Source organism: Lepidochelys kempii, chromosome 2, assembly GCF_965140285.1.
Source record: "Lepidochelys kempii isolate rLepKem1 chromosome 2, rLepKem1.hap1, whole genome shotgun sequence".
Taxonomy (NCBI): domain Eukaryota; kingdom Metazoa; phylum Chordata; order Testudines; family Cheloniidae; genus Lepidochelys; species Lepidochelys kempii.
In genome coordinates, this window is record NC_136381.1 from 233,182,768 (window position 1) to 233,206,636 (window position 23,869).

The 23,869-nt window shown below is 43.8% G+C and overlaps 1 protein-coding gene across 13 annotated transcripts in view; it reads right to left on the minus strand.

The window, feature by feature from the left end:
* NEBL (nebulette) overlaps positions 1-23,869 on the minus strand; it is a 455,293-nt gene that overhangs the window by 292,197 nt on the left and 139,227 nt on the right. For all 13 annotated transcript variants that reach the window (XM_078851827.1, XM_078851823.1, XM_078851824.1 and 10 more), the window contains one exon: positions 15,295-15,379. In XM_078851827.1, the coding sequence (XP_078707953.1) occupies positions 15,295-15,379 (85 nt within the window). The remainder of the gene's footprint in view (positions 1-15,294; positions 15,380-23,869) is intronic.

Here is a 23,869-nt window from a genome sequence, read left to right on the forward strand (position 1 = left end):
GTCCATGTCTGACATTTTATGCAAATTGTTATTGAGCTCAGTTGCATGTAAATGTAAACTCCAGCTTAAAAAAAAGACAAGTGTGGATTTAGTGCTGGAGAAAGGCATCGCTTTGATGGCCCTGGTGAATGAAGCCCTCTACATATACAGGACAGTGGCTAACCAAGCTCCCCCACATAAACTGCCCTGCCAGCATGCTTCAAAGCTGATGGGGGTGGGCTTCCTCTAAGGGCAATAGGAGTATTTCAGTCTCTATGCTCATTCAGTTCTGGCAAAGACTGACCTTTTGTGCAGTGATGTTGATGAATTTGTGAAATGGGATCTAGAACTGAGCCCTACCAAACTAATCTTACAGAGGGTACCAAACACTGATTAGATATGAACAACTTTTAATTCCTTTTGAGTTGGTCTTGTTTCACATAAGAACCCTATAGGTAACCTCTGTATCTCATTAGTGGATGGCTCCCCAGAGTCAGGGAGAAGGGGGACTGCACCTGCCTGGGAATCGGAGGGAAACTGCACTGCTGAAGCCACTCCTGATTTTGTCAACCATCCTGAACCATGTGAGAGTCCATGGTGTGCCTAAGTAAACTCTTTATCTGCAATATTTTATCCTCAATTAAAGCTACTGAGGGTAAGCACAACTAAAGCAATCCTCCATGTTCAGAAATGGCATCATAAGCTTTCAGCAGGAAGGAACCTCCATGAAGGCGTCTGTGTCAACACTTGTTTCCTGAAACAAGCAGCTGTATCAGCTGGGTTCATGTGCCTGCATTACCCGAGCAGGTCTGCACTCTCCCATCCACTGGTTCCCCCATCCCTGCCACTATGAAGGACAATTCTCAATGTACAAACATGCCAACGTGGGACATCTGCAAATGGGACAGCTGCCGTTGCTAACCAACAATGGGAATTAAACTTTAGAGTTAAAAGAATGAGGCTTTACAGCTTTTACTAAGGAGCCAAATTTCCAAGCTGATAGCTGTCACAGGCTCATATCCTCTGCAGATTGGGCACAAAGGGGGACATACAACACACACTTTGAACAGAATATGTGAGAAATGACTACAGTGTAAAGCATGTGTATTTTGGTGACTGACACCATAATTTACAAGTTATGATAGTTCTAATGTACCAAATCTTATTGAAAGCAGTATTTCTCCCTGTATGAATACCATGTAACCTTGCCAGCCACATATGTAGAGAGCAGCAGGTGAATCCACTGACCTTGAGATCCCCAGTTTAAGCCCTTACTTGAGCTAAAGAATTAATTACTAACACTTTAGGAAACCAGCCACTGCAGGGCGACATGACATACTTTCCCAGCGTGATTCACAACTAGCTGTAGAACACTGGTTGGAATGTTTTATGCACAATGCCACTTAGTGCCTGGACAGTACAATACAGTTTAAAATTCCATTACACCTCCCGTTCAAGTTCTACCTTCCTACCATTTACAATATTTACACTATCATACTGTCTCTGAAGTTTAGTATGTATCAATCTGTTAAATGTCTCTGAATCATACTGGTTTTCTAATTACACAACCCGAACACGTAACAACTTGGTCATCTGGCTGTCCATTAGTTGCAACAATAGGCTGTGGGTTAGTCCAGAATCCTTGAGTTGTTGTCTTGGTCTGCATCCATCACCTGTAGAGTTTGCTCTGTCAATTGTTTCTTCTGAAGAACAAACTGTAGATGTCAATGGTTTTTGTTGAACTCTCCACTGTCAGTCTCAATTATCATAGAATCATAGAATATCAGGGTTGGAAGGGACCTCAGGAGGTCATCTAGTCCAATCCCCTGCTCAAAGTGGGACCAATCCCCAACTAAATTGCTTAAAGCAATTATATATGCTCTGAGCACTGAATTCCTTTTCTTTGAGTTGTCCATCCCTTTTCTCCATCCAATTTAACACAAATACAGTCACCAGGATCTAGGCCTGAAAGTTCTCTAACCGAGTGATGTCTGTTGTAGAAGTGTTCATAAGCTCTTTCAGCCTTTTTATCTAATTTGGCTACTCTTTTCACATCTGGCCACTTTGGAGATAGTTGCAAAGTTGGAAAAGTAGTTCTGCATTGTCTTCCCATCGGGAGTAGTGTTGGACTATATCCAGTAACCACTATTGGTGTCGATCTGTAACTCAGAAGAGAAAAGAATGGATCTCCCTGGTGCAGGATTTTCTTGGCTCTCTGTACAGCACTCTGAGCCTCTCCATTCACTTGTGGGTAATGTGGGCTGCTAGTAATATTTTCAAAATAATATTTTGTTCAGATTGACAAATTCTGCTGCAGTGAATTGTGGTCCATTGTCCATCACTACTTGTTCTGGAATAATAATGTGAACACTGCAACATGTTATGTCTTTCGAGTACATTATTTCTATATATCTGGAAAAACAGTCCACAGTGACTAGGTAATGGTGATCTCTGAATTTGCATAAATCTGCAACTAGTCTCTTCCAAGATCTGTCTGGTAAAGGTGTTGTTGTTAGTTAAGGTTCTTTGTGTTGTGCTGGCCTGTTAGTTCTGCAACATTCACATGCAGATACTTTATGCTTTATATCCTTGTTGATGTCCAGCCACCACACTCACTAGTTGGCCTGTTCATGGCATTTAGATAATCTTTGATGTCCTTCATGAATTAGATTTAGGACTTCTCCTCTCATTTTATTTGGAATTACGATGCAATTGTCTTTAATCATGAGTCCATTTGACTCACTTCATGTTCATGCACTGCAAAGTAGTCTCTTGTCACTTAGTGTCCCTTAGGGTAGGTCTACACAGCAATTAAAAACACTCATGACTGGCCCATGTCAGCTGCCTTGGGCTCGCAGACTGCAGGTATACATTTCAGGCTTTGGCTGGAGCCCAGGCTCTGGGATCCTCCCTCCTTGCAGGGCCCCAGAGCTCGGGCTCTCACCCGAGCCTGAATGTCAACCCCATAATTTTACAACCCTGCAGCCAAAGCCCTGCAAGCCCAAGTCAGCTGACCAAGGCCAGTAGTGGGTGTTTAACTGCTACGTAGACATACCCTTAGATACTTGCGTCAGCTGCCTGTAATGTAACTTAGAACTTCATGAAGTTGCAGGTTTGTTGAGGTTGCGTTTTGTAGCTGGAGTAGTCTCTTTTCCAACACCGGTCTGGATGTGTCCACAGCATCCACGTAGCCTCTGCATCATCTTCAAGCTCACAGCTAGTTGAGTGTAATGTTGGGCTTCATGACAGAGTGCCTGCTACTATCAGATTTTTCCCAGGAACATGTTTAGCAATTGGGTTAAACAACATTAACCTTCGCGATAGACACTGGCGTCCTAGCAGTGCTTTATCCAGGTCTTTTCCATGGATGAGGGTTACAAGCAGTTTATAGTCTGTTATCAGTGTAAACTAATCCAGTCCACAAAGTTCTCACATGCCCATACACTTGCCAGGTACTCCTTTTCAGTCTCTGTACATTGTTTGTGGAAAAAGAACCGTATGGTGGGTATGGTATGGTATGGTGGATCCCACGCTTTTCTTGGCGGGAAGGGCTAGGACACCACCCCTTGTCCCTGCTCTTGGGACGCTGAGGGCTCCGCTAGTGGCCTGGGGAAGTGGTAGAGGAAGGAAGCAGGGAAGGGGCCTGGGTTTGCTCCTCACTCTGAGCCCCAGCCCCTCTCAACCACGGCTGGTTTCTTACCCTCTTCCCCCTTGGGTAGGGTTACCCTCAGTCCTTAATGCTGTGGGAGGGAGTCTCCCTGCCTTGCTAGGGCAGGGTCTCCCTTCCTCCGGTCTCTGGTCTTTCAATTCTCAGCAACAGACCTCCAAACTCCAGTCCTCTCTCCTTCCTCGCACCACCCTGTCTGCCTGAAGCAGGGGCTTTTATTAGGTTCCTGACAGGGCCTTAATAGACTACAGGTGCTCCAATTAACCTGGAATAACCTTCCCTAGTCTGAAGGGAACCACACCTTAAGTAGCCTACGGTTTATATATGTCCCCTCTACCACACTCCCACTGCTCCCTGGCCCCGCTGTATCACGTTTTTCTGCTTCTCTGAGCAGGCAAGAGGAAAATGCAACTGGCTTCCGCTCAGAACAATGTTGCTGCAACAATACACTACGTAGCCATAGCTGGCTACATCTGCATTGACCACTGTGGAATTGTTCACATTGTAGATCTTGGCAGCTGGAGATGTTGAGATTATTTCTTTTACCTTTTTGAAGGCACTTTGATTTGGCCCCCTAGCCAAGATGTGTTGGATTTTAACACTTCATTCAGTGGTTTTGCCACAGCAAAAAAGGTTTTGTTCGTATCAACGAAATGACCATTCCCAATGTACTTCTCAGTTCTGGTTCATAAATTGGTGCATTCAATTCTCAAACTGCTTTTACCTTCTCCGAGCTGTGTTTGTCTGTCCCAAAAACTCAATTTGGGGTAGACGGAAAATGCATTTTTCCTTGTGGTTTCAGTACAGACTAATTGATTAGGCTTAAAACTCTATGGAGGGTTTTGTTGTTTTCTTCCATCAATGATCCATATACAAGACTATTGTACATGAAAACTACAACTTCATTTGTGCTTGTTAACACTTCTTCCATCTTTCTTTGGAAAATCTCAGGTACTGGTAATCACAAAAGGTAATCTTCGAAAGCAAAATCTCTCAAAGAGTTGGATAGATGTAGCCAGCTTAGCACTTTCTTTGACTTAAGGAATTTCCCAGAATCTGCTCAAGGCATCCAGTTTGGAGAATACTGTAGCTACTTTCTCTTTCAGAAAGAAGTCAACCAGTGTGGGGAGAATACATTTTTCTCTCACAACTGCTTCACTAAGAACATAATAATGGCCATACTGGGTTAGACCAAAGGTCCATCTAGCCCAGTATCCTGTCTTCTGACAGTGGCCAATGCCATGTGCCCCAGAAGGAATGAACAGAACAGGTAATCAATCAAGTGATCCATCCCACTCAAGCCCATTCCCAGCTTCTGGCAAACAGAGGCTAGGAACATCCCTGTCCATCCTAGCCAATAGCCACTGATGGACCTATCCTCCATGAACTTATCTAGTTCTCTTTTGAACCCTGTTATAGTATTGGCCTTGACAACACTCTCTGGCAAGGAGTTCCACATATTGACCGTGCATTGTACGAAAAAATACTTCCTTTTGTTTGTTTTAAATCTGCTGCCTATTAATTTCATTTGGTGACCCGTAGTTCTTGTGTTATGAGTAAATAACTCTTTCTTATTTCCTTTCATCACACCAGTTATGATTTTATAATCCTCTATCATATCCCCGAGTCATCTTTTCCAAGCTGAAAAGTCCCCGTCTTATTGATCTCTCCTCATATGACAGCAGTTCCATACCCCTAATCATTTTTGTTGCCCTTTGTTGAACATTTTCCGATTCTAATATCTTTTTTGAGATGGGGCGACCACATCTTCACACAGTGTTCAAGATGTGGACATACCATGGATTTATATCAAGGCAATATATTTTCTGTCTTATTATCTACCCTTTCTTAATGATTCCCAACAATCTGTTCACGTTTTTGACTGCTGCTGCTGCACATTGAGTGGATGTTTTCAGAGAATTATCCACAATGACGCCAAGATTTCTTTCTTGAGTGGTAGCAGCTAATTTAGATCCCATCATTTTATATGTACAGTTGGGATTATGTTTTCCAGTGTGCATTACTTTGCATTTACCAACATTGAATTTCATCTGCCATTTTCTTCCCCAGTCACCCAGTTTTGAGAGCGCTTTTTGTAGCTCTTCGCAGTCTACCTGGGACTTAACTATCTTGAGTAGTTTTGTATCATCTGCAAATTTTGCCACCTCACTGTTTACCCCTTTTTCCAGATCATTTAGGAATATGTTGAATAGGATTGGGCCCAGTACAGACCCCTGGGGGACACCACTGTTTACACCTCTCCATTTTGAAAACTGACTATTTATTTTCTGACCCTTTGTTTCCTATTTTAACCAATTACTGATCCATGAGAGGACCTTCCCTTTTATCTCATGACTGCTTACTTTGCTTAAGAGCTGTTGCTGACACACCTTGTCAAAGGCTTTCTTTATTTGGTCCATAGTGGTAAGAAACAGAATAACCAAAACTGGTTTAGACACTCTACAAGACAGTGCGATGCAGTGGATAAGATGAGGGCTTGTCGTATAAGCCCTGGTTTACACTATGGGGTTAGGTCGAATTTAACCACTTTAGGTCGATTTTAAAATGACTGCGTCTACACAACCAACTCTATTCCATCAACCTAACGGGCTCTTAAAATTGACTTCTGTTCTCCTTCCCGGCGAGGGGAGTAGCGCTAAAATCGACCTTGCTGGATCGAATTTGGGATAGTGCAGATGCAGTGTGACAGTATTGACCTCCGAGAGCTATCCCAGAGTGCTCCAATGTGACCGCTCTGGACAGCACTTTAAACTCCGATGTACTAGCCAGGTACACAGGAAATTTTGAATTTCATTTCCTGTTTGGTCAGCGTGGCGAGCTCAGCAGCACAGGTGACCATGCAGTCCCCCCAGAATCGCAAACAAGCTCCAGCATGGACCAAAAGGGAGATACTGGATCTGATTGCTGTATGGGGAGAAGAATCTGTGCAGGCCGAACTCCAATCAAAAAGAAGAAATGCTAATATATATGCCAAAATCGCACAGGGCCTGGTGAAGAGAGGCTACACCAGGGACACACAGCAGTGCCGCATGAAAGTTAAGGAGCTCAGGCAAGCTTACCAAAAGACAAAGGAGGCAAACGGTCACTCCGGGTCAGAGCCACTGTCATAAATATAAAGGGAAGGGTAAACCCCTTTAAAATCCCTCCTGGCCAGAGGAAAAATCCTCTCACCTGTAAAGGGTTAAGAAGCTAAAGGTAACCTCGCTGGCACCTGACCAAAATGACCAATGAGGAGACAAGATACTTTCAAAAGCTGGGAGGAGGGAGAGAAACAAAGGGTCTATATCTGTCGGTACGCTGCTTTTGCCGGGGATAGACCAGGAATGGAGTCTTAGAACTTTTAGTAAGTAATCTAGCTAGGTATGTGTTAGATTATGATTTCTTTAAATGGCTGAGAAAAGAACTGTGCTGAATAGAATGACTATTTCTGTCTGTGTGTTTTTTTTGTAACTTAAGGTTTTGCCTAGAGGGATTCTCTATGTTTTGAATCTAATTACCCTGTAAGGTACCTACCATCCTGATTTTACGGGGGTGATTCCTTTACTCCCCTATTTACTTCTATTTCTATTAAAAGTCTTCTTGTAAGAAAATTGAATGCTTTTTCATTGTTCTCAGATCCAAGAGTTTGGGTCTGTGGTCACCTATGCAAATTGGTGAAGATTTTTACCAAACCTTTCCCAGGAAGTGGGGTGCAAGGGTTGGGAGGATTTTGGGGGGAAAGACGTGTCCAAACTACGTTTCCCAGTAAACCCAGTTAGAGTTTGGTGGTGGCAGTGGATATTCCAAAGACAAAGGATAAAATTAATTTGTACCTTGGGGAAGTTTTAACCTAAGTAGTAAAAGTAAGCTTAGGAGGTTTTCATGCAGGTCCCCACATCTGTACCCTAGAGTTCAGAGTGGGGGAGGAACCTTGACAGCCCCATACATGTTGCTTCTATGATCAGCTGCATGGCATTCTAGAGGGGGACCCTACCACTACCCCTACCACTACCCCACCACTGTCCGTGGACACCTGAAAGGGGGGAGTCTCACGCAACAGGGAGGAGGATTTTGTGGATGAGGAAGAGGATGCGAATGCACAGTAGGCAAGCGGTGAATCTGTTCTCCCTGGCAGCCAGGACCTTTTCATCACCCTGGAGCCAATACCCTCCCAAGGTGGGATCCCTGACCCTGAAGTTGGAGAAGGCAGCTCTGGTGAGTGCACATTTGTAACTATAGTACAGGGTTTAAAAGCAATAGTGCTTAATGTTTGTTTGACCCTGAGCAATTGGGATGCATTCGCAGACAGTACAGCTACTGGAAAAGTCTGTTAACGTGTCTGAGGATGGAGAGGGAATCTTCCAGGGACATCTCCATGAAGCTTTCCTGAAAGTACTCTGAAAGCCCTTGCAGAAGGTTTCTGGGGAGAGCTGCCTTATTTCGTCCTCCACGGTAGGACACTTTACCACGCCAAGCCAGTAGCAAGTAGTCTGGAATCATTGCAGCACAAAGCATGGCAGCGAATGGTCCTGGGTTTTGGTTGCATTCAAGCAACATTCAGTCTATATCTTTCTGTGTTAGCCTCAAGAGAGTGATATTCAGGGTCACCTGGTTGAAATAGTGGAATTTTTGTAAGGGAACAGTAAAAGGACCCCGTTCATGCTGGGTTGTTTGCACTTGGCTAAAAGGGATAATCTGGGAGAATAGCCACGGGGTGGGGGGAGAGGTGAAGGGATCATCCCAGAGAATAGCCATGCGGTGGCATGGGGGGAGGTGTGTGCTGCACATCCACCCGAAAACCACAGCCCCTCTTTTTAAATGTGAAACCCAACTGGCATTGCTTGCTATGGGAAAGGATGGTGCTGCAGTTTGAAACCATTCCCACATGTTATGAAGGCGGAAGAAGCCAACTCCGCGTACCAAAAGGCTTACCAAGGCTGCCTGGAAACCAAATTCTGTTGCCCAGCCATTTGTGGTGTGTCATCATACTGACAGGCGCTCAATATAAAAGGCAGAAGGTGACCTTGTACCTGAAGCACATGTGCTATGAATTGCTTGATTCACTGTGAAAGAGTCTCCCTTTTGTTCTCAGAAATGTATCATCTTAAATTTTACAATCCCTTTTTATATTCCCCCAGGTGCAAATGTTTCTATGCTCCCCCATCATCTTCGTCCCTGAGGTTATCGCAGATTAAAAGGCGAAAAAAATGCACTCACGATGACATGTTTGCCAAGCTCATGCAGTTCTCCCGCACTGATAGGGCACAGCTTAATGCATGGAGGCATTCAGTTGCAAAGGCCAGGAAAGAATTAAGTGAGCACGGAGAGCAGAGGCAGAACGCGATGTTGAGACTAATGGGGGAATAAACAGACATGATGAAGTGTCTCTTGGGGGAGCAAGCGGACATGATGAAGCATCTGTTGGAGCTGCGGGAAAGCCAACAAGAGCACAGACCACCACTGCATCCATCGTATAACCGCTTGCCCTCTTCCCCAAGTTGCATACCCTCCTCACCCAGATGCCCAAGAACACGGGGGAAGGCTCTGGGCACCCAGCAACTCCACTCCAGAGGATGGCCCAAGCAACAGAACAGTTTTGATTTGTAGTGTGGCTATAATAAGCCATGTGGCCTTGTCCTTCCCTCCTCCTGCACCGCACCCCACCCGGGCTACTTGTCAATTATCTCATTTTTTTTTAAATTAATAAAGAAAGAATGCATGGTTTCAAAACAATAGTTACTTTATTTCCTTTGCCAGCTGTGATCCACGGGGGGAGGGTGGCTGGCTTACAGGGAATTAAAATCAACAAAGGGGGGCGGTTTGCAGCAAGGAGAAACACACACAGCTGTCACACCATAGCCAGGCCAGTAATGAAACTGTTTTTCAAAGCCTCTCTGATGCGCAGTGCGCCTAGCTGTGCTCTTCTAATAGCCCTGGTGTCTGGCTGCTCAAAATCAGCCGCCAGTCGATTTGCCTCAACCTCCCACCCTGTCAAACGTCTCCCCCTTACTCTCAAAGATATTATGAAGCACACAGCATGCAGCAATAACAGTGAGAATATGGCTTTCGCTGAGGTCTAACCTACTCAGCAAACTGTGCCAAAGTTTTAAAAGCCAAAGGCACATTCTACCACAATTCTGCACTTGCTCAGCCTATAGTTGCACTGCTCCTTACTGCTGTCCATTCTGCTTGTGTATGGCTTCATGAGCCACGGGAGCAAGGCGTAGGCTGGGTCCCCAAGGATAACTATTGGCATTTCAACATCCCCATTAAAACAGTAATTTTCTGGTCTGGGAAGTAAGTTCCTTCTTGCAGCTGCTCGAACAACCCTGAGTTCCTAAAGATACGAGCATCATGCACCTTTCCCAGCCATCCAACATTGATGTCAGTGAAACGTTCCTTGTGATCCACCAGTGCTTGCAGCACCATTGAGAAGTACCCCTTGCGGTTTACGTACTGGTTGGCAAGGTGGTCCAGTGCCAAGATAGGGATATGCATTCTATCACCCCACCACAGTTAGGGAATCCCATTGCAGCAAAGCCATCCAGTATGACCTGCACATTTCCCAGAGTCACTACCGTTGAAAGCAGCATGTCAGTGATTGCATTGGCTACTTAGATCACAGCAGTCCCCACAGTAGACTTGCCCACTCCAAACTGATTCCCGACTGACTGGTAACAGTCAGGCACTGCAAGCTTCCACAGGGCTATCACTACTCGCTCTCAACTGTCAGGGCAGCTCTCATCTTAGTATCCCTGTGCTTCAGGGTAGGGGAAAGCAACTCACAAAGTTCAAGAAAAGTGGCCTTACTTGTGCGAAAGTTCTGCAGCCACTGTGAATCATCCCATACCTGCAAGACTATACATTCCCACCAGTCTATGCTTCTTTGCCGGGCCCAGAATCGGCGTTCCACTGTATCAACCAGCCCCGCTGCCACTATGATGTCCGAATTGCCACAGCCCATGCTTTCAGGAACGTCTGTGTCCATGTCCTCATCACAAACACCCTCATGCTGGCATCTCTTAATCTGGTTCTGCACGTACTCCAGGATAATGCGTGAGGTGTTTACAATGCTCACAAGAGCAGCAGTGAGCTGAGCTGGCTCCATGCTTGCCATGGTATGGCATCTGTACGGGTAACCCAGGAAAAAAGGCACGAAACTATTGTCTGCCATTGCTTTCACGGAGAGAGAGGGGAGTGACTGATGACATGTACCCAAAGAATAGCTTAAGGGTGGCAGGGCTGAACTTCAATGTTTTGGCCCCATGAGGCATTGGGAGCTTAACCCAGAATTCCAATAAGACTGCGGGAACTGTGGGATAGCTACCCACAGTGTACCGCTCCATGAGTCAATGCTAGCCAAGGTATTGAGGATGCACTCCGCCAACTTAATGCGCTTACTGGGGACATACACAATCAACTGTATAAAATCAATTTCTAAAAATTGACTTGTAAAAAAATCGACCTAATTTCGTAGTGTAGCAGTGTAAGAGACCTGGGTTCTGAGCCTGCAGTGACCTTTTACAAGTTCTCTGCAAGTTTATTAAAAAATGGGTGTGGGAGAGAGTTATCAGAGCTCTTCCTTGACTGCCTCCTAGGTTGGGGTTCATGGCTTTAGTTAGTAATAAAGGTAGTGAGTTGCGTGCGAATTTCAACATCAGTTAAAAGAGGTGAGATTTGAAGTTATTGTCGCCTCTTTTCCAACTCAGGGAACAATCCTGTAGGCTAGAAGGGCATTTGATCGGGAAAAAGTCAGTGTCTCTCCCACTTTCCCCCTCCCTCTGGAAGTGAGTAATGGCATTCATGACAAATCAGATTTGTCATCAAATTCAATGGGTTCAGCTTAACATGGACATTTTTCTGTTATGGCTAAAAAGTTATAAAATCACTATAGACCAATAGTGCAGATACTCACCGACTTATGCAATCGTTCCGCTCCGGAACGCCTTGCATAACTCAAATTTTGCGTATGTCAGAAACATACACCCAACCATTACGCAAAAAAACCAAACAAAAAAAACCCCTCCTATGTCTAGCTTACGGAACTTTTTCCGTAAGTGCGGATTTGCGTCAGTCGGGTCTTGTGTAACCCAGGGAGCATCTGTACCAATGTATAACTGATATTGTGGGAATCTGCATGTGACAAACAACAAAGTGGACAAAGGACTTGTCCCAGGGTGTTTTAGATTTCTTGCAGAAAGGGTATGAAGAAAAATGAGAAAATCCAGTGAAAAAACTGCAGAAGGAATAACTTTAGAAATCTTATTATTCTTTCTGAATCAATTCATCTTCATCAATCCACCATGAAAAGTTCAAATAGGACTCAAAGTTTATATTCTATGTTTTGGGTTTACCCATTTCAAAGAAGTTTTTATAAAATAAAGGTTTAAAGCTTCTGGTAAACTGAACTCTGTAATACAACCTTAACTATGGTGCTGCTGCCACCGCACCATAATAAAAATAAGCAAACTGCAGCTCTCTAAGCTACTTAAATCAAGATGAAATGCAACTTCCACAGAACTTTGCTCTTTACAGATAAGTGTATCCATATGTCGCATGGCAGAACTTCTGTAGGCCATATTTGGTCCATGGATCAAACTTTAATCACACCAGAAAAAAATGTTAAGTCTTCCATATATGTATTACTGTAAATATTGACACCAACATTTTCCGTTACAATTCCCATTGCTTCACCCATTCTTCTATAAACAGCTTCCCAAGAGGAGAACATTAAAAGATATCTTCTCAATTCTGCTTTCTGGGCTTTTGCCACATTACTCCAATTATTGGTCCTGTGAGATTTGCAAGTAAATTTCAGTGTAGCAAGATAAAAATACACCCACAAATAGCCAATCATCAAAAGAATAAAGTTCAGTAAAGCCTGATCAATAGTTTTATATAAGGCAATTTCCAAATAATGCATAAAAATCAAATAATAAGAAAACAAATAATTTGAAAACAAATATATCAAGATGTTAAGAACTGAATGACAATGGAAACTGGAGATTATAGATACCATAGAATACCATAAGCAAATAAACGTGCATATTTTGTTTATGTAGAGTGAAAGAATTATGTATCAATTGACAAACTTTGTATTTTCCTTTTATTATGCATTTTTAATGCCTCTCATTAACCTGGCTGTGGTAATTTTAACTGGTAATATTTTAATGGCAACTTGAGTAAAAAGAGCTTTATACTGAATTCTTATGGTATATATTGGGACCACCTCCACCATTTAGGCAATCATCCAGGACAAGCAAATATTAGGAGCAGCTAAATATTTAATAACTGTGTTACTGTAGGCTGAAATGAGCCAACATTTTGTGGTTTGCTTAGTGCATAAGAACCCCTTGGGCCTGATTCTGATCTTACATACACTCTTGTGACTCAGGAATAACTTAAGTGATGACATTGTCCAGCTATACCGAAAGGAGGACAGGAAACACTTGATAAGGATTTAATCAGGCTGCAACTTTATTATTAGATGTCTGGGACTACCTGACAAATAAAAGCGTACAGTGCAGGTAAACCCTGTTTGTTTTGTAATTAGCTGGGCGGGAGGCTTCCACCAGCTCCCCCTCTTTTTCCATCCAGGTCCCTCCAGCAAATCCATTGCCAGAACCTAACCATCCACACCCCTTCATAGGAGGGGTAAGATGGGCTATAAGAAAGGGGGGTTGGCTCCCTGCCATTCCAACCATAGGAACCCCAAACCTCACACCGTTCCATTCCTTTAACCAGCTCCTCCTTTTTAAGTCCTTTATCAGGCCATTTATCTGGTCACTGGATGCCTTCCCTATGCAATACTTGCACTGGACATCCGCCTCACACTTACCAAATAAGTTGCAACATATAGCCTACCAAACCTTTTGTGCTCACCATAATAGGTGTTCCCTAACATCCGCTGTGAGGAAGGTGAAAAAACCCCACTCCACCCAAGCCAATATGGTGGTGAGGGAAAAAATTCCTTCCCAGCCCCCCCTAAAAAAAGGAGCATCTAGCACAATGTCCACAGCAGGTTCAAACCCACCTGATAATCACACCTCAGGAAGGGGGAGGGAGAGGGGATGCTGCCTTGCCTGCTGCATAGAGAAAGGGGTTTCCAACACCAGCACTTGCACCTTTAAAGCCTTCCACCCTTACAAGGGGGTGAGTCGGTGTTGCAAAGCTAACCAACACCACCTTTCTGCAGCAGTTTCTGATCTAGTTCTCCTCCCTCCCACTGTCATAAAGCTCTACTGTCTTCCTCCGGCAAGCCTGGACAATGGCCTCCCTACTTTCAGTGCAGGGTGGTCAATCACATTACAGTGGTGTAAATACCCGTGTTAACAAGGTCAGAAGTGGGCTCCCTGAGTTAGCCATGGTATTATTATTATTTATCATTTGTATTATCATAACACTTAACCCTAGTAATGAACCAGGACCCCATTGTACTAGGCACTGTCCAAACATGGAAAAAGTCAGTCCCTACTCCAAAGCCATACAAATAATTTTTCAACTGAATTACAGTCCTTTAAACACTAATACCAAAAGAAGGAGGAGTCCTTGTGGCACCTTAGAGACTAACAAATTTATTTGAGCATAAAGGTTTCATGGGTTATAACCCACTTCATCAGATGCATGGAGTGAACAATACAGTAGGCAGGTATAAATATACAGCACATGAAAAGATGGGAGTTGCCTTACCAAGTGGGGGGAGGGGTCCAGTGCTAACGAGGCCAATTCAGTCAGGGTGGATGTAGCCTATTCTCAACAGTTGACAAGAAGGTGTGAGTATCAACAGAGGGGAAATTACTTTTTGTGGAGACCCAGCCACTCCCAGTCTTTGTTTAGGAACCAATCCCTGCAACAAACCCCACTGACAACTCTGTCCTCATGTCTATTCAAGGGACACCATCACAGGACCTAACCACATCAACCACTCCATCAGGGGCTCATTCACCTGCACAGCTACCATTGTGATATATGCCATCATGTGCCAGCAATGCCCCTCTGTCATGTACATTGGCCAAACTGGACAGTTTCTATGCAAAAGAATAAATGGACACAAACCAGACGTCAAGAATCGTTACATTCAAAAACCAGTAGGAGAGCACTTCAATCCCCCTGGACACTCAACAACAGACTTAAAAGTCATTCTTCAACAAAAAAAACTTCAAAAAGAAACTGCAGAACTGGAATTAATTTGCAAACTTGACACCATCAAATTAGGCCCGAATAAAGACTGGGAATGGTTGGATCACCACAAAAGGAAATTTTCCCTCTGTTGATACTCACACCTTCTTGTCAACTGTTGGGAATGGGCTACATCCACCCTGACTGAATTGGCCTCATTAGCACTGACCCCCCAACTTGGTAAGGCAACTCTCATCTTTTCATGTGCTGTATATTTACACCTGCCTACTGTATTTTTCACTCCATGCATCTGATGAAGCGGGTTATTGCCCATGAAAGCTTACGCCAAATAAATTTGTTTCTCTAAGGTGCCACAAGGACTCCTTGTTGTTTTTGCTGATGCAGACTAACACGGCTACTCCTCTGAAACCTAATACCAAAAGAACACTCATACTGCAATGAGAAGCTGATAGAAAAATTGACTTGATTATCTAATATTAGTGAAATACAAGAACTAAGTCAATGATTACCTGACTTTGCAATTCACTTTGTTGCTTCAGACGAAGGTTTTCTGGTGTATCTGCCACCGTAGTGAAGGACTGTTTTGGGTAGTGTCTAGAAAAAAAATCACAACATCAAATAGGGAATATCTACATGTTCTGGAAAGTCAAATGCATCCCAATATTCTTTGCCACTTCATTTCAATTAAAAGAAAAGGAGTACTTGTGGCACCTTAGAGACTAACAAATTTATTTGAGCACAAGCTTTCGTGAGCTACAGCTCACTTCATTGGATGCACTGCATGCATCTGATGAAGTGAGCTGGAGCTCACGAAATCTTATGCTCAAATAAATTTGTTAGTCTCTAAGGTGCCACAAGTACTCCTTTTCTTTTTGCGGATACAGACTAACACGGCTGCTACTCTGAAACCTTTCATTTCAATTGACAGCTGGATTTCATAGTTGGCTAGTTTTATGTTAAAACTAGTTACTATAACATTTAAAAATTCTGGTAAAATATCTGTGTGTTAGTCATACATTGCACAAATATGAGTGAGTTACTATAATTAGTCTAAATGCCATATATCCACTGTGAACACTAACTAGTCAGCATGATTTGTGCAAAATCTGTTGTGTAGTATGAAATAAAACAGATACCATGCTTAATTGTGTTTTTCCCTATGTGCTTGGGATATTGCTATACTGAATTAAGGCTAAGCTAAAATGCATTAAAATAGAATTGCTTAATGGAAAAAGAAAAGCCAAATAAATCATATTTAGAATACCAACATGTTTGGGATGAAAACCACACCAGTGCTGAAATCTACAGGATCCAGCAAGGTTATACTGACATTACATGTACAGAAAGGTCAAACCTTTTAATGTTAATAGTGTCAACATACTTCTGTATGTAAAAATAAATGACATCCAATATCAAAGACTGCACTGCAAAAAAACTCAGTTTTGAAAGTTACTGTGAATCTCTTCTTCAATTTAAAATTTTATATCATTGTAATATATTCTTGTTATTTTCTATTTTACAGACACCTTTGACAGGCAAGTCATGCTTATCACAATGTATGACTCCCCTACAGAACAATAATTTGTTCATTTTTCATGCTTTTATCACAAGTCTTTTTCTGAATCACCTACAATTAAAAAAATTTATAGGAAAGATGGGAAACAAGAAAACAGCTAAACCAAGACTTGCTCAGAACCAGAAGTATTGTAAAGAAACTGATTCTTACAACCTTCTTGCTAAAAGCTTAAGTCTTAAGCCAAAAGCAAAGATTCAATTTATGATTATGCTGACGCACCCATACATACATTTAGATATCTTGTTAGTTTATCATATAGTCTGCCAACTTTCTCATTTGGATATCAAATATTTCAGAAGTTTAGTTAAAACATATATAATCTTCATACAGCAATGTCTGCAATATAATTTCCATTGTAAAACAAGGCTATAAATAAATTGTCAGAATACTTAGGATATACACCATAATACTTTGCCATGAACAAATTCAAGGTGTTCTCTAAAGGATTATTTCAGCAACTGGTGCAATCTCTAAATCAATGTACAACTACTGCTAAAAACTGATTTATATTTTTTTTTTGCCAGAAAATTGGGCCTTTCACAAAACAAAATTTTTCATGATAAGTTTCTGCTTTCTGTGGAAAAATTAGACTTTTCATTTAAAAATTAAATACCTGAAAACTGGAAAGTTTTTGGTTTTCAACCAAAGGCTGAAAACTTTCAATTCAGAAATGTTGGTGTTGATGCTTTTATTCAGATATCTCATGTCCCCATTCTTCTATGTGGGTCAGGTTTCCCAACCACACTATGGCTGCCATAATGCACCATGGTAGCTCAGCAAGAAAGTATATTATTGTGCATCGTGGGAGATACAGTTCAGCCACAGAGAATACTAGTGGCATAAACACTTAGGGTATGTCTATGCTACGGAATAAGGTCGAATTTATAGAAGTCGGTTTTTTAGAAATCGGTTTTATATATTCGAGTGTGTGTGTCCCCACAGAAAATGCTCTAAGTGCATTAAGTGCATTAACTCGGCGGAGCGCTTCCACAGTACCGAGGCTAGAGTCGACTTCCGGAGCGTTGCACTGTGGGTAGCTATCCCACAGTTCCCGCAGTCTCCGCTGCCCATTGGAATTCTGGGTTGAGATCCCAATGCCTGATGGGGCTAAAACATTGTCGCGGGTGGTTCTGGGTACATATCATCAGGCCCCCGTTCCCCTTCCTCCCTCCCTCCGTGAAAGCAAGGGCAGACAATCGTTTCGCGCCTTTTTTTCTGAGTTACCTGTGCAGACGCCATACCACGGCAAGCATGGAGCCCGCTCAGGTAACCGTCACCCTATGACTCCTGGGTGCTGGCAGACGCGGTACGGCATTGCTACACAGTAGCAGCAACCCCTTGCCTTGTGGCCACAGACGGTACAGTACGACTGGTAGCCGTCATCGTCATGCCCGAGGTGCTCCTGGCCACGTCGGCAGGGAGCGCCTGGACAGACATGGGCGCAGGGACTAAATTTGGAGTGACTTGATCAGGTCATTCTCTTTAGTCCTGCAGTCAGTCCTATTGAACCGTCTTATGGTGAGCAGGCAGGTGATACGGATTGCTAGCAGTCGTACTGTACCATCTTCTGCCAGGCAGGCAAGAGATGAGGATGGCTAGCAGTCGTATTGTACCATCTTCTGCCAGGCAGTCAAGAGATGAGGATGACATGCAGTCCTTCTGCACCATCTGCTGCCAGCCAAAGATGTAAAAGATAGATGGAGTGGATCAAAACAAGAAATAGACCAGCTTTGTTTTGTACTCATTTGCTTCCCCCCCTCCCCTCTCTAGGGGACTCATTCCTCTAGGTCACACTGCAGTCACTCACAGAGAAGGTGCAGTGAGGTAAATCTAGCCATGTATCAATCAGAGGCCAGGCTAACCTCCTTGTTCCAATAAGAACGATAACTTAGGTGCACCATTTCTTATTGGAACCCTCCGTGAAGTCCTGCCTGAAATACTCCTTGATGTAAAGACACCCCCTTTGTTGATTTTAGCTCCCTGAAGCCAACCCTGTAAGCCGTGTCGTCAGTCGCCCCTCCCTCCGTCAGAGCAACGGCAGACAATCGTTCCGCGCCTTTTTTCTGTGCGGACGCCAAACCAAGGCAAGCATGGAGGCCGCTCAGCTCACTTTGGCAATTAGGAGCACATTAAACACCACACGCATTATCCAGCAGTATATGCAGCACCGGAACCTGGCAAAGCGATACCGGGCGAGGAGGCGACATCACCGCGGTCACGTGAGTGATCAGGACATGGACACAGATTTCTCTGAAAGCATGGGCCCTGCCAATGCATGCATCATGGTGCTAATGGGGCAGGTTCATGCTGTGGAACGCCGATTCTGGGCTCGGGAAACAAGCACAGACTGGTGGGACCGCATAGTGTTGCGGGTCTGGGATGATTCCCAGTGGCTGCGAAACTTTAGCATGCGTAAGGGCACTATCATGGAACTTTGTGACTTGCTTTCCCCTGCCCTGAGGCGCATGAATACCAAGATGAGAGCAGCCGTCACAGTTGAGAAGCGAGTGGCGATAGCCCTGTGGAAGCTTGCAACGCCAGACAGCTACCGGTCAGTTGGGAATAATTTGGAGTGGGCAAATCTACTGTGGGGGCTGCTGTGATGCAAGTAGCCAACGCAATCAAAGATCTGCTGATATCAAGGGTAGTGACCCTGGGAAATGTGCAGGTCATAGTGGATGGCTTTGCTGCAATGGGATTCCCTAACTGTGGTGGGACGATAGACGGAACCATATCCCTATCTTGGCACCGGAGCACCAAGCCGCCGAGTACATAAACCACAAGGGGTACTTTTCGATAGTGCTGCAAGCTCTGGTGGATCACAAGGGACGTTTCACCAACATCAACGTGGGATGGCCGGGAAAGGTGCATGATGCTCGCATCTTCAGGAACTCTGGTCTGTTTCAAAAGCTGCAGGAAGGGACTTTATTCCCAGACCAGAAAATAACTGTTGGGGATGTTGAAATGCCTATATCCCCCTATCCTTGGGGACCCAGCCTATCCCTTAATGCCATGGCTCATGAAGCCGTACACAGGCAGCCTGGACAATAGTCAGGAGCTGTTCAACTACAGGCTGAGCAAGTGCAGAATGGTGGTAGAATGTGCATTTGGACGTTTAAAGGCGCGCTGGCGCAGTTTACTGACTCGCTTAGACCTCACCATTCCCACTGTTATTACTGCTTGCTGTGTGCTCCACAATATCTGAGAGAGTAAGGGGAAGACGTTTATGGCGGGGTGGGAGGTTGAGGCAAATCGCCTGGCTGCTGGTTACGCGCAGCCAGACACCAGGGCGGTTAGAAGAGCACAGGAGGGCGCGGTACGCATCAGAGAAGCTTTGAAAACCAGTTTCATGACTGGCCAGGCTACGGTGTGAAAGTTCTGTTTGTTTCTCCTTGATGAAACCCCCCGCCCCTTGGTTCACTCTACTTCCCTGTAAGCTAACCACCCACCCCTCCTCCCTTCAATCACCGCTTGCAGAGGCAATAAAGTCATTGTTGCTTCACATTCATGCATTCTTTATTCATTCATCACACAAATAGGGGGATGACTACCAAGGTAGCCCAGGAGGGGTGGTGGAGGAGGGAAGGAAAATGCCACACAGCACTTTAAGCACAGCACTTTAAAAGTTTACAACTTTAAAATTTATTGAATGACAGCCTTCTTTTTTTTGGGCAATCCTCTGTGGTGGAGTGGCTGGTTGGCCGGAGGCCCCCCCACCGCGTTCTTGGGCGTCTGGGTGTGGAGGCTATGGAACTTGGGGAGGAGGGCGGTTGGTTACATAGGGGCTGTAGTGGCAGTCTGTGCTCCAGCTACCTTTGCTGCAGCTCAACCATACACTGGAGCATACTGGTTTGGTCCTCCAGCAGCCTCAGCATTGAATCCTGCCTCCTCTCATCACGCTGCCGCCACATTTGAGCTTCAGCCCTGTCTTCAGCCCGCCACTTACTCTCTTCAGCCCACCACTTACTCTCTTCAGCCCGCCACCTCTCCTCCCGGTCATTTTGTGCTTTCCTGCACTCTGACATTATTTGCCTCCATGCATTCGTCTGTGCTCTGTCAGTGTGGGGGGACAGCATGAGCTCAGAGAACATTTCATCGCGAGTGCGTTTTTTTTTTCTTTCTAAGCTTCACTAGCCTCTGGGAAGGAGAAGGTCCTGTGATCACTGAAACACATGCAGCTGGTGGAGAAAAAAAAAGGGACAGCGGTATTTAAAAAGACACATTTTATAAAACAGTGGCTACACTCTTTCAGGGTAAACCTTGCTGTTAACATTACATACATAGCACATGTGCTTTTGTTACAAGGTCGCATTTTGCCTCCCCCCACCGCGTGACTATCCCCTCAACCTTCCCCCCTCCCTGTGGCTAACAGCGGGGAACATTTCTGTTTAGCCACAGGCAAACAGCCCAGCAGGAATGGGCTCCTCTGAGTGTCCCCTGAAGAAAAGCACTCTATTTCAACCAGGTGACCATGAATTATATCTCACTCTCCTGAGGATAACACAGAGAGATAAAGAACGGATATTGTTTGAATGCCAGCAAACATACACTGCAATGCTTTGTTCTACAATGATTCCCGAGTACGTGTTACTGGCCTGGAGTGGTAAAGTGTCCTACCATGAAGGACGCAATAAGGCTGCCCTCCCCAGAAACCTTTTGCAAAGGCTTTAGGACTACATCTAGGAGAACCGCGAATGCCAGGGCAAAGTAATCCTTTCACATGCTTGCTTTTAAACCATGTATAGTATTTTAAAAGGTACACTCACTGGAGGTCCCTTCTCCGCCTGCTGGGTCCGGGAGGCAGCCTTGGGTGGGTTCGGGGGGTACTGGCTCCAGGTCCAGGGTGAGAAACAGTTCCTGGCTGTCGGGAAAAACAGTTTCTCCGCTTGCTTGCTGTGAGCTATCTACAACCTCATCATCATCATCATCATCTTCTTCGTCCCCAAAACCTGCTTCCGTATTGCCTCCATCTCCATTGAAGGAGTCAAACAACATGGCTGGGGTAGTGGTGGCTGAACCCCCTAAAATGGCATGCAGCTCATCATAGAAGCAGCATGTTTGGGGCTCTGACCCGGAGTGGCCGTTCGCCTCTCTGGTTTTCTGGTAGGCTTGCCTCAGCTCCTTCAGTTTCACACGGCACTGCTTCGGGTCCCTGTTATGGCCTCTGTCCTTCATGCCCTGGGAGATTTTCACAAAGGTTTTGGCATTTCGAAAACTGGAACGGAGTTCTGATAGCACGGATTCCTCTCCCCAAACAGCGATCAGATCCCGTACCTCCCGTTCGGTCCATGCTGGAGCTCTTTTGCGATTCTGGGACTCCATCATGGTCACCTCTGCTGATGAGCTCTGCATGGTCACCTGCATCTTGCCACGCTGGCCAAACAGGAAATGAGATTCAAAAGTTCACGGTTCTTTTCCTGTCTACCTGGCCAGTGCATCTGAGTTGAGAGTGCTGTCCAGAGCGGTCACAATGGAGCACTCTGGGATAGCTCCCGGAGGCCAATACCGTCGAATTGTGTCCACAGTACCCCAAATTCGAGTCGGCAACGTCGATTTAAGCGCTAATCCACTTGTCAGGGGTGGAGTAAGGAAATCCATTTTAAGAGCCCTTTAAGTCAAAATAAAGGGCTTCATTGTGTGGATGGGTGCAGGTTTACACCAATTTAACGCTGCTAAATTCGACCTAAAGTCCTAGTGTAGACCAGGGCTGAAACTACAAATATAATGAGGCACAGTGGTAGCATTTCCAAACTGAAATTTTCGGGTTTTGGCTAATTTTTTTCAGTTTTTGATTTTTCACGGGAAAGATTAAATTTTTGGGGTGGGGACCTATTTTCCAACTAATTCTAGTATTCTCTATTATATTCTTAGAAGAGGAAGGGCTCTGTGATTTTAATACATATGTGCCTAAACTCTGATGCTTCTTATACTCCTGTGGGGAAAAAGGTGGCTCAGAATCCAGAAAAAGGAGGCAACTTCAGAACTACATAACCTGAAGATAGCTCCTATTTATACAGGTGCACAGAGCCAGCTAATATCAATATCTGTTAGTTCCCAGCGAGTCTTGGAACAGATACAGGAATAGGGTGGAGTTTACAGAAAAGTCATGTTCACAGATCAGTCCTATGGATGTAAACATGTCAGCCTACTATAGCACCTCTTAGTTACATCATCCAACTTATTCCAGCTGTAAAATGGAGTAAGTCATTCCTCATTTGCCTCATTCTTTCTCTACTTTTCATAGCTGATTTGTTGATAGAAAGAGAAGATGAGTATGAAGGGTTCTACACTGAGATGTACTGGGACAGAAGACAGTATGTGAGGAAGACAGAAAGGATGGGCATGGTTTTAATCCTGCAGAGCCCAACAAAGTGGATTAGGAGAGCTCATTCTGACCTAGAGCTTTCCTATTTCAAAAGTCCATTAAGCCTTCAGCAATTCATATAGGTAGAAAAAGTTGTGATACATTTGTCCTGACACCATGAGGCTTTTGGGTCCTGGAGATCCACCACTAGCAGCTCTGAATACAGGTAGTTTGCTATTTATATGCATCTTTGGCAAATATAGTGACAGTTTGGCCCACAGTATGGAGGCCTAGCCTCCTAATTTTCCTCTTGACCTGGGGACATGTTGGGACAGAAAAGATGGAGACTGTGTGTCTTTTTAACCTGATGTTTCCCAAATTAAAAACTTAGTATGCTGTCCAGAAGATAAGAATATGCATTTCATCCAGCCACATATACTAGCTATTTATTCTAAAGTACTTGTAGGTACAATGGTTTGCTCCATAAACAGATATCCAAAATCACTAATTACTTTTTAAAAAATTAGTGTTGTATTTTAAATTTAAGGCAAAGGTATCTAGGACCCATAACAGATATTTTATAAATGTTTGAATTATAAACAAAAAAAATATTTTTTTTAAATTTCAGTAAACCATTAAAGCATATGTACTTCCCCCTACAGAAGTGATAAAACTATTTACATTAAACATGGCATTTAACTGATCATGCTAATCATTTACCCCAGTGTATTACTCATCGTGATTTAAAATTCTTTCAATTTATAAAAATGAGATCATTTAGCAAAATTAATTACCATCAGTGTTCTAGAATTAATGGTCTTATCTTCTGCAGCTGATTGGTGAAACCACCCACATAGTCTATTAAAACAAAGACATACAGTTTTAGTTACAGGCCCTCTAGTTTATGGAAATTCCTGCCTCAAGCCATTAAATGTGGATGGTGCTAAATGTAAATATTATCTTAATCATTTGTTTGTTTTTAATTTAATATTATGAAATGGCTTCATGTTTATTAAAAATATCATTATATACAACAAATTGTCCTATAAATTCTCTAAGGTTCATTAGTGGCAATATTTGTTGTATAATTTATCTTCTCTTATAGCTATTGGCTGAATACCTGTTAAATGTAAAAGAAAAGGAGTACTTGTGGCACCTTAGAGACTAACAAATTTATTTGAGCATAAGCTTTTGTGAGCTACAG